Source organism: Alligator sinensis, unplaced genomic scaffold (genome assembly GCF_000455745.1).
Source record: "Alligator sinensis unplaced genomic scaffold, ASM45574v1 scaffold78_1, whole genome shotgun sequence".
Taxonomy (NCBI): domain Eukaryota; kingdom Metazoa; phylum Chordata; order Crocodylia; family Alligatoridae; genus Alligator; species Alligator sinensis.
Genome location: NW_005842171.1, coordinates 109,053 through 127,107, shown reverse-complemented (window position 1 = coordinate 127,107; position 18,055 = coordinate 109,053). Strand labels below are relative to the sequence as shown.

The 18,055-nt window shown below is 42.9% G+C and overlaps 1 protein-coding gene across 16 annotated transcripts in view; it reads left to right on the top strand.

The window, feature by feature from the left end:
- PBRM1 (polybromo 1) overlaps positions 1-18,055 on the top strand; it is a 125,437-nt gene that overhangs the window by 68,089 nt on the left and 39,293 nt on the right. For all 16 annotated transcript variants that reach the window (XM_025206741.1, XM_025206740.1, XM_025206739.1 and 13 more), the window contains 4 exons: positions 255-531; positions 10,069-10,174; positions 13,186-13,828; positions 16,885-17,096. In XM_025206741.1, coding sequence (XP_025062526.1) covers positions 255-531; positions 10,069-10,174; positions 13,186-13,828; positions 16,885-17,096 — 1,238 coding nt within the window. The remainder of the gene's footprint in view (positions 1-254; positions 532-10,068; positions 10,175-13,185; positions 13,829-16,884; positions 17,097-18,055) is intronic.

Genomic DNA, 18,055 nt, shown 5'->3' with positions numbered 1-18,055 from the left:
TTTAAGATTAACTACCTAGTTCACTTAACAGTTCACTCACCCAGGAACCCAAACTTTGGTCCCACCATCATCATTCTGTAAACTTTTAAAATGGGCACCTAAATATATATCTAGAATAGAATGATCTTCATGCAGACATGTATGTGCTTTTTTAATTGCAGTTTTTCTATTGTACAGTTGAATAAATATTTTTTTGTGTAGCTGTTGATATTCAGAAAAAAAATTGTAACAATTTTTCTCCCCTTAACCAACAGTAAAAAAAATATAAGGAAACAGAGAATGAAAATTTTGTACAATGCAGTCCTTGAAGCTCGAGAGCCAAGCACAGGCAGAAGACTCTGTGATCTATTTATGGTTAAACCCTCCAAAAAGGACTATCCAGATTATTATAAAATCATTTTGGAGCCAATGGATTTAAAAATGATTGAGCATAATATCCGCAATGATAAATACTCAGGGGAGGAAGCTATGATTGAAGATATGAAACTAATGTTCCGAAATGCAAGGCACTATAATGAGGAAGGCTCACAGGTACTGTTTAAATTATGCAGGTATAATTACCTTTCTGCTTGCTTGCAACAAGAAAAAACAATTTAAATGTTGTTATAGTCAGTCTGTGGTTACTCCTTCCAGTTGTTATGCTAATAGTTTACTGAATAAATATTAAAACTTCATTGGAGTATTTTTTTCTTAAAATATGAACACTTTATTTACCTGAATCCAAGATGACCCTGAATTTAAGACAACCACCCCAATAATTAGATTCTGTACATGGAAAATGTATACATTTGTGATAATTTTCCATGTATATCATCTGATTATTGGGGGGGCATCTTAAATTAGGGTCCCACACCATTGAATACGGACAAGCAGTGGCAGGGGGGGGGGGGGGGGGGGGGCAGGGGGTAGGGAAGTCAAGTAGCCTGACCCCTGCTCCTTGCCCTCCCTCCCCCCACTCACTCCCCACACATTGCATCCTGATGCATGTACCCACTCCCTCTCATGCCTGCATCCTCTGGCACTTGCCTCCCACCCCATGTCTGTACCATTGTGCCTGCCCTCTCCCCCCAGTTCTGTTCCCATAGCTTCTGGTTTCCAGCCTGGCCCCACTACTGCCACCTACCCTCTGGCCCCACTTCAGCCTGAGGTATGGAGCACATGACTGCTTCAGCTCCAGCCCACCCATGCAGCAGTGCCTCAGGGCCAGGGCTGGGGCCAGAGCTGCAGCTACTGTTGACACAGTTGCTGCTGTGTGGCCAGGCTGGGTGTAGCCAGAGTGACCATGTGCTCCATACCCTGCAGTGGAGCAGATCCAGGGCTGGACCTGGCCCATAAGCAGTTGGAGGGGGGTGGGAGGAGGAGCCAGTAGTAGCTGCAGCTCTAACTCCAACCCCAACCCTGGATCAGAGTCAGAGCTGAAGCACCCTGCTTGTGCCTGAATCCAAGACTAGGGGCTTTTTGTTCCCTTGTTAAATGAGGAACAAAATCTCATCTTGGATTTGAGTAAATATGGGATTTTTTCATAGGGATATATATATATTCTTGTTCAACTGGGGTCCCTGGTTATATATATATATATATATATATGCTCCTTTTAAAAATACATAATTTAGCTATGGTGAATAAAGCTGGAGTAGAGCTGCTATCTGTATTTTCCTAGTGCTTAATGAAAAAGAGTTATGTAGTTAAATTTCCATCATTTAGCTTCCTAAATGAGACCCCTATGGTGAGGGATGGAGTGGGGCAGGTTCAGGCATTGCCCAACCAGGGTGGGGCGGGGCACAAAGGAGCTGGCGGCTTATCTGGCGGGGCACTTGGGTTGGCTCCCACCACTCCACACACCCCAACCATAGGAGGCATAGAGGGTATGTGCCCTGCCCCAACCAGATCTGGGCATGGGGCAAGGGTAGGCTGCCACTGTGCACTCAGGGCCAGGGGACTGCACTGCACTCTGGCCAGGCAGCAGTGCTGGGAGTTGGAGAACTATAGTGGGGTCTAGTCACCCCAAAATTAGCCGTAGCCCTGCCCCCTCCTCCCCCCAGCTCCACTGCCACCCACCCAGCCTGAGCATAGCTGCTGGAAAGAGGCTGGAGCAGCCCTGGCCCTGAGCACGCAGCAGGCAGTCCACCCTCACCCCGTGCACATATCTGGGGGTGGGTGTGTGTCCCTTATGCCTCCTTCAGGGGTATGTGCAGCAGCAGGAGCTGCCCTTCATGCTGCTGTGCTGCATATTGGCAGTCAGATTACCGACAGCCTATTATTGACCATCCATATCGGCAGATACCATCAACCCAAAAAATCTTTATCGATGCACCCCTATTTGTGATGCTATGGGATTGGATTCAGAAGCTGAGAGGTCCCCATGCAATTCTGTGTTCTTGTCTGATAGATGGGGAAATTATCTTAATTCATATCAACTTATTTTCGGTGCCATTTTATATAGCCTTTTCAGAAAGGAGATGTGATTGAATTGCATTGTATTTACTCACGGTTTCTAGGTCCTTGATTAAATTGAATAATACTTAACTATGATTAAAAATATAATTTTGTTATGTGAAAGAGTAGGAAACATCTGTTAAACAGTAATTATTATGGATAATTTGGAAGTAAGTAATCCAGTAATAAAAAATAAATGGCTCTTATTGTTATGTACCAAATCTTGAAATCTATATTTGGTCATTAGTCAGGTAAAAATGAGTCAGCAATAAAGACTTTGGTATTTTATATTGTGTGAGTTAATGCAGCTGTTAGTATTGGTATATACAAATACATTATGATCACAGAATCTTGTAAAAACTCTTTTAAAGATGGCTGTATGGTCAAGGGGCTTGTGTGAAGGGGTGGGGATTAGAAGGTTGGGAGTTCAAGCCTGGGTGTGTGTCCCTGAGCTTCCTAGCTGGCTTCATGGCTTTGAGACATTTGTTTTAGGACTGTAGTAATGGGTGGCATCTTGGGCAGCAGTGACCACAAGATGATGGAGTTCAGAATCCTGAGGAAAGGAAGGAAAACAGCAGTGTGCGGACCCTGGACTTCAGAAAAGCAGACTTTGACTCGCTCAGGGAACTCCTGAGCAGGATCCCTTGGGAGGCCAATCTGAGGTGGGGAGGAGTCCAGGAGAGCTGGCTGTACTTTCAAGAAACCTTACTGAGAGTGCAGAAACAAACCATCCTGGTGTGCAGGAAGACTAGCAAGTATGGCAGAAGACCAGTTTGGTGTAGCATGGAACTGGTCAGTAAGCTAAATCACAAAAAGGAAGCTTATAAGAAGTGGAAACTTGGACAAACAACTAGGGAGGAGTATAAGAATATTGCTTGGGCATGCAGGGATGAAGTTAGGAAGGCCAAAGTGCAATTGGGGTTGCAGCTGGCAAGGAATATGAAGGGTAACAAGAAGAGTTTTGACAAGTATGTCAGCAACAAGAGAAGGATCAGGGAAAGCGTGGGTCTCTTACTGAATGGGGGAGGGAACCTAGTGACAGAGGATGCAGAAAAGGCTGAAGTACTCAATGCCTTTTTCACCTCAGTCTTCACAAGCAAGGTCAGTTACCTGACTATTGCATCTGACGGTACAGTTTGGGGAGAAGGTGAGTAGCCATCTGTGACTGAAGAACAGGTTAGGGACAATTTAGAAAAGCTGGATGTACAAAAGTCCACGGGGCTGGATAGGATACACCTGAGGGTGCTGAGGGAGTTGGCTGATGTGATTGCAGAGCCACTGGTCATCATCTTTGAAAACTCATGGCGATCAGGAGAGGTTCTGGACCATTGGAAAAGGGCAAATATAGTGCCCATATTTAAGAAAGGGAAAAAGGAGGATCCAGGGAACTACAGACCAGTCAGCCTCACCTCAGTCCCTAGAAAAATCATGGAGCAGGTCCTCAAGGAATCCATTCCTAAGCACTTGTAGGAGAAGAAAGTGATTAGGGACAGTCAGCATGGATTTACCAATGGCAAGTCGTGCCTGACCAGTTTGATTGCCTTCTATGATGAGATGACTGGCTCTACGAAAGTGGGGAGACCATTGGATATGATATATCTTGATTTTAGCAAGGCTTTTGATATTGTCTCCCACAACATTCTTCCAGGCAAGCTAAGGAAGTGTGGGTTGGATGAATGGATTGTAAGGTGGATAGAAAACTGGATGGATCATTGGACTTAAAGGGTAGTAGTCAATGGCTTGATGCCTAGTTGGCAGTTAGTATCAAATGGAGTGCCCCAGGGGCCCGTCCTGGGGCTGGTTTTATTCAGTATCTTCATCATTGATCTGGAAGATGGGATGTAGTGTACCTTCATTAAGTTTACAGATGACACCAAGCTGAGTAGAGTAGTAGGTATGCTGCAGGGTAGGGTTAGGATTCAAAGTGACCTAGACAAATTGGAGGATTGGACCAAAAGAAGTCTCATGAGGTTCAAAAGGGCAAGTGCAAAATCCTGCACTTGGGACAGAACAATCTGCACTAGTAGAGGCTAGGGGCTGACTGGCTGGGCAGCAGCTCTGCTGAAAAGGACCTGGGGGTTGCAATAAGCTGAATGTGAGCCAACAGTGTACCCTTTTTGCCAAGAAGTCTAATGGCATACTGGGCTACATTGGTAGGAGTGTTGTCCGCAGATCAAGGGAAGTGATTATTCCACTCTATTCAGCCCTGGTGAGGCCACATCTAGGTACTATGTCCAGTTTTCGGTCCCCTACTACAGAAGAGATGTGGACAAATTGGAGAAAGTTCAGCGAGAGCAACTAAAATGGATAGGGCTAGGGCACATGATTTATGAGGCGAGACCGAGGGAACTCAGCTTATTTAGTTTGCAGAAGAGAAGACTGAGAGGGGGTTAAATAGCAGTCTTCAACTACCTGAAGAGTGGTTCAAAAGAGGATGGAGCTAGACTGTTCCCAGTGGTGGCAGATAACAGAACAAGGAGCAATGGTCTCAAGTTGCGGTAAGGGAAGTTTAGGTTAGATATTTGTAAAAAAATTTCTCACTAAACGGCTAGTAAAACACTGGAACAGGTTACCCATAGAGGTTGTGGACTCTCCATCCTTGGGGGTTTTTAAGACCCAGCTAGACAGAGCCTTGAGTGGAATGATCTAGTTGAGGATGGTTCCGCTTTGAGCAGGGGGTTGGACTAGATGATTTCTTGGGGTCTCTTCCAGCCCTAATTTTTCTATGATTCTATGGCAGCCAGAGCATGCAAAACGTTGAGTTTAGCTAACTGAAAAATCATAGATTCCTATTTCACTATTGGCCATGATTACAGAGAGCAGTAAGAGGTTAGATACTCTGGTTTTGTTTATAGAAAAAAAGGATTTTGATGCCTTAAAGTAAAATGCCGCTCTGCTGTACTGCATGAGGGCATATAGAATGTGTGGTGTTTTTAATAATAGGAAAATGTAGTTGTTAAAGTGCTCAGTAGTGCAAAACATACTCTGACTTATAAAAAAAAAAATATTTTCTACATGGCAACATAAAGTTACTAATATAGCCTGTGAAGCAGAACAGTATAAACCAATTTAGGAAGAATATTGTTCTTAATCAGATATTTCAATAATCTGATTATGGCAAGCAGTGAGCCATGTAGCTACAATTGCATATAATTTAATTCTACTTTGATAGAGGCATGAAATCCAATAACTGCAAACTGCAATCTGAATTTCTTTATTTACTTTTCCTGCAAATGCATTTATGAAATTCATTACAGCAACTCTTAATTGTTGACAAGCATGGTATTTTTTTCTAAGGTAGCATAGCAGGACTTTGATTGTAACATACTAATTGGCATCAGGTCACTATCTAGGACATGCAGACTTTTGGGTAAAGGTTTGATATATGGGCTCTTTTAAAATAGAATATGTCTGCGTGTGAACTGCTGAAGGCCTTATTGACATAATCAGACAAGGTTCTTTGGGTGACTCTGATATCTTTTATTAGACCAACTTAAATAGTTGGAAAACAATTTTTAAGCAAGCTTTTGGGTTCAAAAACCCTTCATCAGGCTGGGGAAGTTTCAGCAGTTGGTGTGTTCTCTTCCTGGATGGAATGAAAAGTAAAGAAGCCAGAGGCTAGGCTGGTATGCATACAAGATAGGCAGTCAGTGAAGATGTAGATTGAGGAGTCAATGGGTGAGAGACAGGCTGGGTGTGGGAGAGAGAGAAGGACATAATTGTACTCAATTGACATAACAGTACCCAATTCCAGGTATTCAGTTGTTGTTACGTAAGTTGTGTTTAATATGCTGTATGCTGCACAAACGCATAAAAGTGAACAGCTCTTTCACTTACTTTCCCTTAAGAAGTTTATAGTCAGAAAGGACAAAGACAGAAAAGTTCAGATACCTAGAATTTTGGGTAGTAATATGTGTTTGTGGTTCACAGAGTTTGGATTTTCTTTTTTTATTATAAAAGTGTGTGATTTGAGGAATGTTTTGAAAGGGACAGGATACTTCCATGCATAACTGGCAGCATAAGAGAAGATATAAGGATGAATAGGAGAGACTAAATGGAAAAAGCAAAGGGAGAAAGCTGGGGGAAGGAGAGTGTAAGGTAGGGGGGAAAAACGGCACCAAGGAGGTAACTGTGGCAGAGCACCTTTGGTGTCCACCACTTTAAGGCTGAGAGTAGGCAGCTGGCAGGTGCAGGCCAGCCCTGATGAGGCGGCCTTTTTAAATCTAGGCCCACAGGGCTGAGCCTGCAGTCTGTTGCTGACAGCCGGAGCAATAACACCCAGGTGAGTTGCTGCTCACAACACCTTGGAGGCTGCAAGCAGGCAAGAAGGAGGCTGGAACTAAGGTCCAGTGGAGAGAGCAGCCCAGGAATAACATGTAGCCCCACAGGGATAAGACCAAGGCAGGTAGGCCTGCATTGGTCCTGGGCATGACCAGAAACTGTACCCTGCCTGGGAAGGGTGGTCTGGTGGGGCTATCTGTGGCAGGACAGCCCCTCAGAAATGCCAAGCCAGTTACCTCCCTGGTGAAAGGTGAGGAGGGGTGCCTCAAAACCCTAGCCTCCAAATCCTGGTGGGTTACCCAGCCCCAGGGAGAGGTATGGGGGCTAGGCATGTCTCTGGACAGCTGAGCCCTATGGGGTGCAAGACCCCAGAGGCCCCAGCAAGCAGGGCGTGTGTGGAAGACCCTAGTGAGAGGGTAGTTAGGCCAAGGTAAGTCTATGGATGCCTGAGGCTGCAGTTGAGCCAGAGGCTCAGTAAGTTCTCAGACATGGTAAAGCTGAGTTTGGGTCAAAAGGTTAGGAACTTGTTTAGAAGGCCCTGGTGACAGAGCACAAAAGGAAGGCCCTAGCCAGAGGGCATAAGTTGAAGCCCCAAGGAGGGAGCAGTTAGGCTAAGGTCAGTCTGTGGACTCCTGAGGCTGCAGTGGGGCCAGAGGCCAAGACCCTGGTAAGTCCTCATACATGTTGAGACCGAGTGTTGGGTCAGAGGGAAACTCCGGTAAGCCCTCAGACTTGGGGAGGCAGAGTTTGGGTCCAAAGGGCGAGTAGCTGGCCCTAAGGAGGGAACAAGAGTGATGAGTTACCCAGAGAGGGGCCTGGGTCAGAGCTCCGCCCAGGGCGAGGCAAATTGGCTGGCCACTGTTCAGATGAGGGTCACAGAAGAGGCCCAAAAGGCTGCGCCAGGGCCAGTCAAGGAGTTCATGTAGGTTAGCCTGGTGGTCTACGTGGTCGCTCAATGGGAGCAGGGCAGGTTGAGTGTGGCCTGGAGAGGGACAGAATGTAAGAGGCCTGGTGAGAGAGGGTGGAGTGCAAGAGGCCCCAGTGAGAGGGAGGTGGTATAAATGAGGCCCGATACGGCAGAGTGAATGGACAAATGTCTGAGGCCTAGTAAGGGGCTGAGTTTGACCCAGCCATGAGCTGGAGCATAGGATGCCATCTGCAAGGCATGGCACATAAAGGGACGTCGGAGTTGTGTATAGCACCCTCTGGCATTGGGGCATTAAAACAGGCAGCCTCCCTCATTTTTACACCAATTTTGGGAACAGTAAATTGTGGCAGGTGAGACTGGGTGGACTTCCGTACTTAGACGGGTGGGCAGGCCGACGCGAGTCCCGGCCCTAACATGGCCCCTGTCACAGTAACAATAGGGAACTTGAACATTTTTGAGAAATAAGCAAAATGAATAACAGAAGAAATTAACAGGAGTTCTGGGAGTAAAATATTAGCAGCAACATTCAACTGATTTTCATCTTCCCCTTATCCCCCCTTCCAAGAGTAAGGCATGAATTGGAAAGTTAAAAAAAAGGAGATTGCATCATTCAGGTGAAGGCCTACCAAGATATATGGGGAAGAGCTGTATTTGAAGGGGTGGACAGTACTGATTTTTTTTTTCTCAGATGGAGAAGAATGGTAGGATTTAAGTAAAATTAAGACATGCGTGAGGTAGGGAGCAAGAGAAGAGCAGAATCTGATATGAAACCAAGTTAATAAGTTTGACAACAGGGAAAAGAAAACTATCGATGGTGACTAGGGTGTGTGTGTTTTGGAAGAAAAGATCAAATTAATCTCTTGGGCTGAGATTTTAGGCACTCAGTTCCCACTGATTTTTTTTTTTTTTTTTTTTTTTAGTGGATTATGGGCATGTAACTGCCTTGGTTCTCCTGTGAAAATCCTAATTTTGGAAGTTGAATTGGTGATAGTGTGTTCAAGAGGAGATGGCTGAAAGGTGATGTTCTGAATAGGGGAAAATAGTCTGGAGAAAAGATTGGGGTAGGGAAAAATTAATAGATTAGGAGATTGGTTTTATCTACCACACCTAGGCTGACAAAGGGAAGGAAGTTACCCAAGGATAAATCTTAGAGGATAATTGGGGGAGGAGGGGTGAGGATGGGGCAAAATTAGTTTTTGTGTAGGTGTTTGAAATAGAAGATGGATTGTAAAGGTTTTAGAGAGAGTTGTTGAATAGGAAACTAAACCAGTGGGAGCAGACTGCATTTCCTAGCAGTTCTTTCTGGGAGAAAAAGAAAGAGAAGAGGTGGCAGTTTGTAATCTAGTTTGGGAACCAATAAAGCAGATTTTTTTCTTTTCTTTTTTCCATTTTTTAAAAAAGGTCAGCAGATTAAACCTTAGGTTACAAAAATTGCTTTTCATCCTACCTGGATTTGCAGCCACATTTAGGGTGAAATTGACATCTGTTTTGTTAATGTAATGCCACATTGCATAACTACTTAAGACTGGAAGAGAATTTTACACAACTGAAACTAACAAGATAACTACGGCCGTGTCCAGATGAGCAGGATATCCAGGGGTCCAAAAAACCTGCGGGGGGGAAATAAAAGCAAAGTAGTGCACTCACAGGCACTACGTGCCACTCAAAAGCAGAGCCGAGCCACTCCACAGGGCAGAATTGCTGCTGCTGCTGCAGGCCCGGGAAGCCCCCAGGACCCTAGGTAAGGCTGCAGCCTCCCCTACTGCTTCCAGGGTAACTTGCCATGTGTCAAAGCATGCATGGCACAGGTGTTCCCCAGAGACAAGTAGTGGCAGCACAAGGTGCGCTTCGGTTACTTGTCCCCAGGGAACCAAACGTCCACATCACGTGTGGATGCAGCCTATAGGTGCATTTACACTCGCAATTAATGTTACATGTTAAACTCCCAGTCATGCACACGGAACAGCAGCACTTTGAGGTGGAGCAGCCATGGGCTGGCAGCAGGCTCAGGGACTCAGTCTCAAGCTTCAGGTGGCAGTGTCAGGCAGAAAAGGGGCTGGCTGGAGCACAAGGGTGCTGAAACTATGGAGCCATGTGGCTGACCCCCTGGGGCTGCTCTGCCCTGGCTCAGAGCACTGCTGCATCCACATCTGCACTGTAGTGCAGTAAATGACTCTGCCATAAGATAATACTGTTCCCGACAGTACTACCTTATGGTGGAGTTAATTAATTTACTGTACCTTAATACCAGCACTCATGTAGACGGTGACGCTTTACTGCGGAGCTAATTAGCTCCACAGTAACTCACACATGTAGATGTACCCTATGTTATTGTGTGACGTACATACATACATACTATACCAGAGAACTGTGGGTTATTCTAAATACTGCTTGTTTTGTTCCAACATTTTATTGCTTTGTAGGTATACAATGATGCTCATATGCTGGAGAAGATCCTTAAAGAAAAAAAGAAGGAACTTGGACCTCTGCCAGAAGATGATGATATCACTTCCCCTAAATTAAAGCTAAGTAAGGCAATTTTGAAATGGAAAGTGAAAATTACAACAGTTGCTTTTGTTTTGTTTTTTTTTTAAATCAAATGGTGTGGTTTAAGGGTGTCAAACTCTGCTTTGGCTGGATCCATGGGGCCAGTGGTAGCTGTGACAGATCTGTTGGTGGCAGGGCAGGTCTGGGGTCAGGAGGCAGGGAGGGTCTGAGGTCAGGCAGCAGCAGTAGACAGGAGCCAGTGGTAGGGGTCAGGTAATGGTGGAGTGAGCAAGGGCTGTATTTGCACAACATTTGCTTGCCTCCTGCTATCAACAGTCATTTCCATTGGGCACAGGGACCCCGAATTCTGTGGCAGGCCTCAACCCACTAACCCTAGCCCTCAGGTTCTGGTAGTCATCTGGGCTACTGGTGGGCCAGAAGAGATGGTTCCACACAGTATCCTGGTTTTCTCTGATTTTAAATCATGGAAAAATGGATTCAGGGTTACTTTTTGTAACTGAAAATTGGGGATTTTTTTAAATCGGAGAAAACCAGGATCCCTGGTCATATGTTTGACAACCCTAGTCTAGGTCAACAAAACATTAATGTTAAAATTAACATACGCTCAAAGATGTTCCCTGTACCCTGACCTGACATATACACTGAAATGGAACCGAGTTAAAATGTTACTGTCAAAAGGGCAGTCATACTGTCCACATTCTGTCCTGTCAGCATATTCCTTTGCTTCTACAAACCTATCACATGAACACATCTTAATTTGGTAATTTACTGGTGTCTTAATTTGGGCATGCCCTGGTCTCCTAATTTAGTCCATCCACCAGAACTGGAAATCCCAAGGGCTCTACAGCTAAGAAAGTTAGATGCAATTTCATAGGCTTGTTCTGCAGTCTTGTCATTTGTCCTTATTTTTGCTTCGTTTTTCCCATCTTTATGTTGGAGCTAAAAACTTTTACACTAGTACTTTGACACTTAATGCATTTAATGCAGAAGTTTCCGAACTGTAGTCTGTGGACCATTGATGGTTGAAAGGACTGTGGTGAATGGGCTGTGGATTGCACCAGGCCTGTACACTTTTATGGTATTTTGAATTATAAGTTTGATATAAAGGTGCCTGGTGGTTTGTGAGAAACTGAAGACTGACATTGGTCTGCTGGTGCAAATAGTTTGGGAACCTTTGCATTAATGGCTGTAAAATGTTTTGTAAAATGGCTGTAAAATGTTTTGTTGTCCTGAAATAGAGTGTAGTATGTGAGGATAGTAAATTGAGTTGCTATTACCTACTTTATTAATTTGGTAGCATTTCATGGGGATTTTTTCCATCTGTAAAATCGGAATAATATAAAAGATGAGTCAGTAGAAAAAAATAATTTGCCACATATTGAGTTTAAAGTGTGTTTAAAGAACATTTTTTATAAATTGGAAAAAAAAACACGTTTCTGTCAAAAAATGTTTGCTCTGCTGTTACAAATAAACTTTCTGCAGTACCTGAAAGAGATCTTACAGAAATATTTTTCTAAGATTTTTTTTTTCAAGGTCTTTAGTTCATGCAGTTAGTATCATTTTGTATTTAAACTTGTCTGGTAATATACTGCTACCTTTAATCACATATTGAATAGATGCTGACTGTAGTATCCACGTGATGGTTAGCGAGACTACTCACAGAACAGGATATTCCTTGGCATGAGTAATGTTGGGAAGATTAGGTCCTTATTTTCCTCTGTTGTGCATTTGAGTCTTCCATAGAGCAACAAAGAGAGCATCTTAAATAGAAAATGATTCCAAATTAAAACAAAAAAGATTGGGAAATTCAGCAGAAAGTGCTTCTCTAGAATTTCCTTCCAACTCCATTTAAAAAAATTGTAGATATCAAGTTAACACAGCTCCTTCATACGTGTCCGTTAAATTCTAAACTGAGAAGGTAAAAGTTTCAGAGAACAGTTTTAAATATTATATATAATATATGGACACTTTTGAGAAGTTGATGAGATAAAAACTGCAAAATTATTAAGTAAAGTATAGATACATAAGAATCTAAGAGCAAAGACCATGTATTACAATGGAAGCTCCTATAATAACAAAAAGCTAATATAAACAGTAGTCCCATTTGTAGGCATTGCTTCACATTTTACTTATAATAATAGTGTTATGCTTAATTTAGACTAATTACTTGTGGTGGGGTAGTCTCAATATATGAAGCTCTTAATGTCAAGGATGGAAAAGATCTCCATAAAGAAGAGATTATTCTTGGCTATTGAGTTGAAGTAAGAATATCTTGCAGAGCTGGTACTTGTACCAGTGGCGTAACAGCAGATTTGGGGCCTGGGGTAGATGCAGTTACAAAAGCAGCAGGGCGCATATAGGTTCTGAGAGTCAAGGGGATGGGATGCAATTCTGAGAGCAAGGGAAGAGTGCAGAGTTCTGTGAGTGGGGGCAGAGAGGTCACAACAGTCTTACCCATGCCAAGAACTACTAAACAGTCCCCAGCTGAGGAGCTATGGCTGCTGCAGCAGTTGCTGCTGTTGCTACCACTTCGATCACCACTGTCACACACTCTGCCTGCCCCAGCTGATGCTTTTAAAGCAGCAGTAGCAACAGCTCTGGACTGTTGCATAGCTCCCAGCATGAGTATGTTGGGACACAGACCCTGTGGGTGGAGGGGGAGGGGCAATTGCAGCTCCCCTCTTAAATTGGCACCCAGGGTGAGTGCTCTTCTCACCCACACCTATTGATTTGTACAGGGCTTTGTACTGATTTGTATGCTACTGATTTGTACAGGGCTTCTTCAGGTTTCTTAGGGTACCTAAACACACACTGATAGGTTAAAATTTAATTTACGATCATAACACAGACTTCAGCAGTTTACTATCCAGCACTTGGTATGCTGTTTAAATTATCCACAGTGAAAGCAGAGAAAAACATCTGAGGAAAGAGAGAACGCTGAAAAGTTGCCTGAGCCCTGGAAAGAGATTTTAAGGAAAGTGAACAAAACTGATTTTTGGTTTTTGTGTGTTTGGAACTTTTTGTCTGTCTAGGTAGAAAAAGTGGTATTTCCCCTAAAAAATCAAAATACATGACTCCAATGCAGCAGAAACTGAATGAGGTATATGAAGCAGTGAAGAACTATACCGATAAACGAGGAAGGAGACTAAGTGCCATCTTCCTGAGGCTCCCATCTCGATCAGAACTTCCTGACTATTATGTAACCATTAAAAAGCCAGTTGACATGGAAAAGATCAGAAGCCACATGATGGCCAACAAGTATCAGGATATCGATTCCATGGTAGAAGACTTTGTAATGATGTTCAATAATGCCTGCACTTATAATGAGCCAGAATCTCTGATTTATAAAGATGCCTTGGTCCTACATAAAGTTTTACTTGAAACAAGAAGAGAGATAGAAGGAGATGAGGATTCTCATGTCCCCAATGTAACATTGCTAATCCAGGAACTTATCCATAACCTTTTTGTGTCTGTAATGAGCCATCAGGATGATGAGGGCAGGTGTTACAGTGACTCTTTAGCTGAAATTCCTGCTGTTGATCACAACTTTCCAAACAAACCACCTCTGACCTTTGACATTATCCGAAAGAACGTTGAAAATAATCGCTACAGGAGATTAGACTTGTTTCAGGAGCATATGTTTGAGGTACTGGAAAGGGCAAGGAGGATGAACCGGTAAGACATTATGTATATCAGTACCTAGTTTTGTCAATTTTGAGTTTTATCATTGACCAAAATTTCCTTTTGATTTCAGTACTTTTTTTTCTGGTAGCATGTTAAATTCTGTTGAATTATATGTACTTTTAATTTTTTCATGTAAAAGTAATGAAACATAAATAATATAACATTTGCAATTGTGAGAATGCAAACCAAGGCTAAAAGAACACAGTGCTAACTTCTAAATCTGGAAGAGCAGCTCAGAAGAATTTGTGAGCAGTCATGCAGAAAGTGGCAGAGGAGACTAGAGATGGGGTGAGGAAAGAAATCGATTGTTTTTAGGGGGAGGTGTCATGTTACAGACATGAAGCATGATCCAACATTAAGGTAAGCCATGTAACTGAGTTACCAGATTTTTAACTGAAGTAATATGTTTAGGTAGAAGAAATCTTGCAGAGCTGTACTAGATGATAACATTTGTGGTGGCTCAGCCATTTCAGTGCTTCCTTGGCTAGGGACACGTTACACAGAAACCAGTTTAAGTGATCAGAAACTGGTTTAAACCTGTAACAGAACATAAGTTCAGTGCACATAAACCAGTTTCAAAGTGGCTGAAAATGGTTTAAGGTAAACCTGGTTGAATGTAGTATCAGGCTTAACTGATCTGGGTCAAACCAGTTTATGCAATGTCTGTCCCAGCTCCCTTCCTGGTTTAAGTTAAACCAGAGTCCCCCAGCATCCCAGATGCTTTGCAGCCCTGGGCTGGGCTGGGCTAGGCTGTCTGCTGGAGCAGAGCAGGGTTGGTCCCACCCCGCTCCTTCATATCCAGAGCACTATCACTGCTCTGGCTGGCTGAGGGATTGCAGCGGCTGTCAGGCTTCCCCCTGCTTCCCCCTCCCCTCCCCCCCCCGCTGGCTGCTCAAGCAGGTATTCCTCCCTCCCCCCTCTTTCCCATGGCAGGGACCTCAGCACAAGGACCCAGCATCGGGTCATGCCCCCCCATGCTAGCTAATGCTGAGAGGTGCCTGTGTGGGTCTCCAGTTTCACTGGAATAAAGGCAGACAGCTAGTGGTTTGCAAATGCAAATGAACCCTGCAGATAAGAAAAGCCTGAAACTAATGAGATAGATGTTTTCTTTTGTAGGGCTTGATGGGCTGATAAACTTTGTTCGACAAGCAACCTGCTAGCTGCAATCTCTGTCTTTAAGAGGGGATGAGGAAAGGTGTTAGAAATGACCTGGTTTGCAGACAGTACAAAGAAGCAGGGAGAGAGAGATTGAAAAGCTCAGTATCAACAGATGCAGGGTCTGGCAATACTTCTGCCCCTTGAGCAGGGAAAAGCCTGGGATGGTGCAAGCATGGTCAGGGTTTACACCCCTCCCTAATCAAAGCATCCTGCTAGGGCCTCAGCTCAGCACTTAGGAAGGAAAGGGAGGGCTGCTCTAGCACCCCCCCCTCCTTTGCTTCTAGCCTGAGCTACTGCATGCATGTGTCTGCATTTCTGGAATGAAAAGGAAATGTCTATCCACCTCCAAATTGACTCAAAAGATTGAATCAATTCAGGCTCAGGCTTTTTGATTGTTTGTCCCTAGCCATTGTTGCAAATCTTCACCTATTAAGTGGGTTGAAAGTAGATAACCCTCTCAACAGTTGCTGCTATGCAAAGTGTTTTATAATGTACACAAGTATGCAGACTTGCAGCTTCTTGCTCTCCATTGGTGCAGGAAGTCAGCTAAAACCCATTGGGATATGTAGGGAGAGTTTACTGCTATAACTTCAAAAGAAAAGGAGGAGTGTGATGGCAATAATATCTTCTTAAACAGAGTTTAAAAAGAATTGAAAAAATGATCAGTGGGTGATTAGAACTACTCTTTTCAGGTAATTTTCAGATTCTCAGAAGTCTCTTTTGAAAGCAGTAAAGTCCAGTTATAATGTAGTTTCTTTTTTTTTTTTGGTTGCTTGTCATGTTTTGAATTCCAGTTACTCAAGGGGAGATTGCTCATCATCAGGTTTACCTGGTTAACAGTTTATTCCAGAGGCTGAAGTTTATTTGTGGGATTTCCTGAGATTGACCTGTATCTTTTTTGTTTTGTTTTGTTTTGTTTTGTTTTGTTTTGTTTTTAACTTGTCCAGATGACACATGTAGCTTCCTTAACCAGAGGCAGTTGACTTTGTATAGCCTTTAAGGAAACTCACTGTTGATTTGCAGCCTATCTTTTCTCCCATTCTTATCAATATTAATAACCTCTTTAATTTAAAATACAAAAAACTGACTCTGGCTTTTAGTGATGGTCAAAGCAGTTAACCCAAATGTCTGTTTATGTAAAATCAAAACGGAATTCTGATTTACTCAACATTATTTTAATTGGAAATGCTTCAATTGGGTCACAGAATATCATTCATTCTATTTTAAGCACAAACAGACAAACCAGTCCTAACCTTCCTATCTTGAAAAGCAGTTTGGCTGAAAAGCAGTTTGGCTGAACGTATGTTGAGTTTTCATATATAAACAACAAAATCTGTTCAATAAACATTACCCCACATAGAAATGCAGTAGTAGTAGCTATTGTATACTATTTTCAAACTTTTCATCTTATAAAACTTTTACACAAAGGCTGGATTCAGTTGCATATGCTTTTGGAAATCCTTCCTCTCCCAAGTTCTCACCCTATTGAAAGGCTGCATAGATTCTCATATCATTTCTGGTGGGAACCATGTTGTAGGTACCTATATAACGTACTGGTGTTTAAATACCAATCAGAAGGTAAAGCACATATGTTTAATTCTTTAAAACTTTGATTGCAGAAAAAATTATAATACATATGTATACATTCTTCTTCTTGACTTTAATTACAAAAGTACTTTTAAAAACTTCCAAGAGGTAGTTGCTCTTAGCAACAGAGCAAGATGTAATAATTTTATTTTGCTTTCACATTATACCAAATAGCTAATATTGAGTGAAAAGTGAGTATTTCCATTTTATCCCCAAATGTAACATTTTTAGCAGATTGGAGATTGTATTTAAGGTACTGTATAGCCATGCATAAGCCATGTGATATGTCTGTTGTCATGCAGGACTGATTCAGAGATTTATGAGGATGCAGTAGAACTTCAGCAGTTCTTTATTAAAATCCGTGATGAACTCTGCAAAAATGGAGAGATTCTTTTGTCACCAGCACTTAGCTATACCACCAAGCATCTTCACAACGATGTAGAAAAAGAAAAAAAGGAAAAACTACCAAAAGAAATAGAAGAGGATAAGCTCAAACGAGAGGAAGAGAAAAGAGGTAATTATTTTCATTCCAGAAATCTGGACTATAAACATTAGAAATGAACTAATTATGTGATGCATCTTCTATTATGCAGCTCCCCATAGTGAAGCATGTCATATTTTTTATATTCAGCAAGTAAAGCTTTTATTCAAAATTTAGAGAAAGTTACCTTTTTTATTATCATCATCCTGTTTTTCCTCAAACCATGTGCATGTACATAAGCTATATCTCCAAATTGCATTAAAAATATCTATAGCCAAATGTCAACCTATTCTGTTTTTCATTGGAATATGTTTAGGTGTTGCTGGCTTAACTCCAGGGGCATTATCAAGTAATGTAATATTTTAATGTCTTTTTTTTCCCTGCCGCTTAATGTTCTCACAGACTTGGAAATCTTTATTCTAATCAAATGTTGTCATTTCTTGTTTGAAAATTTTTAACTTTCTGAGGGTTCAAAAAAGTATTTTGACACAACTTCTGTCTCCTGTCTTGCTTTTAATATAGCTAAGGGGATGTTCTAAGCCAGCCCTTCAGAGTTCCTGCTGGGGGTGCTCTGAGAGGGAAAGAAACTGGCTTATGGCATTGTGTTGGACAGAGTGGCCTTTGTAAAGAACTTCTCTGTCTCTGTGTTCCCCTGTTGCCTCTCTGCTGTTCACGGCTTTAGGTCCAGCTTTGAGGAATGGATAAAGTTGGCCACAGGCATCATGCCACTGTGAGAGAAGAGGGTGATTCCAGCATAGGTCACGGCGGTGGTGGAAGTGCAGGTACTTCCGCATGCAGCACAGAGCCAATTTCAGGGGGAACACTAGCGTTCTCCATGCCCACCTACCAGCCAGAGAGTTTGCTGTCAGAGGGGGCACGTGCCCCCCACCCACCACCCAGAGTCCCCCTGTGCATTGCCTATGGATTCCAGTCTTTCCAAACCCCTTGCCCCTCTCCCATGCCCTCTTACAGCCCCAGTGTGATAAAACACA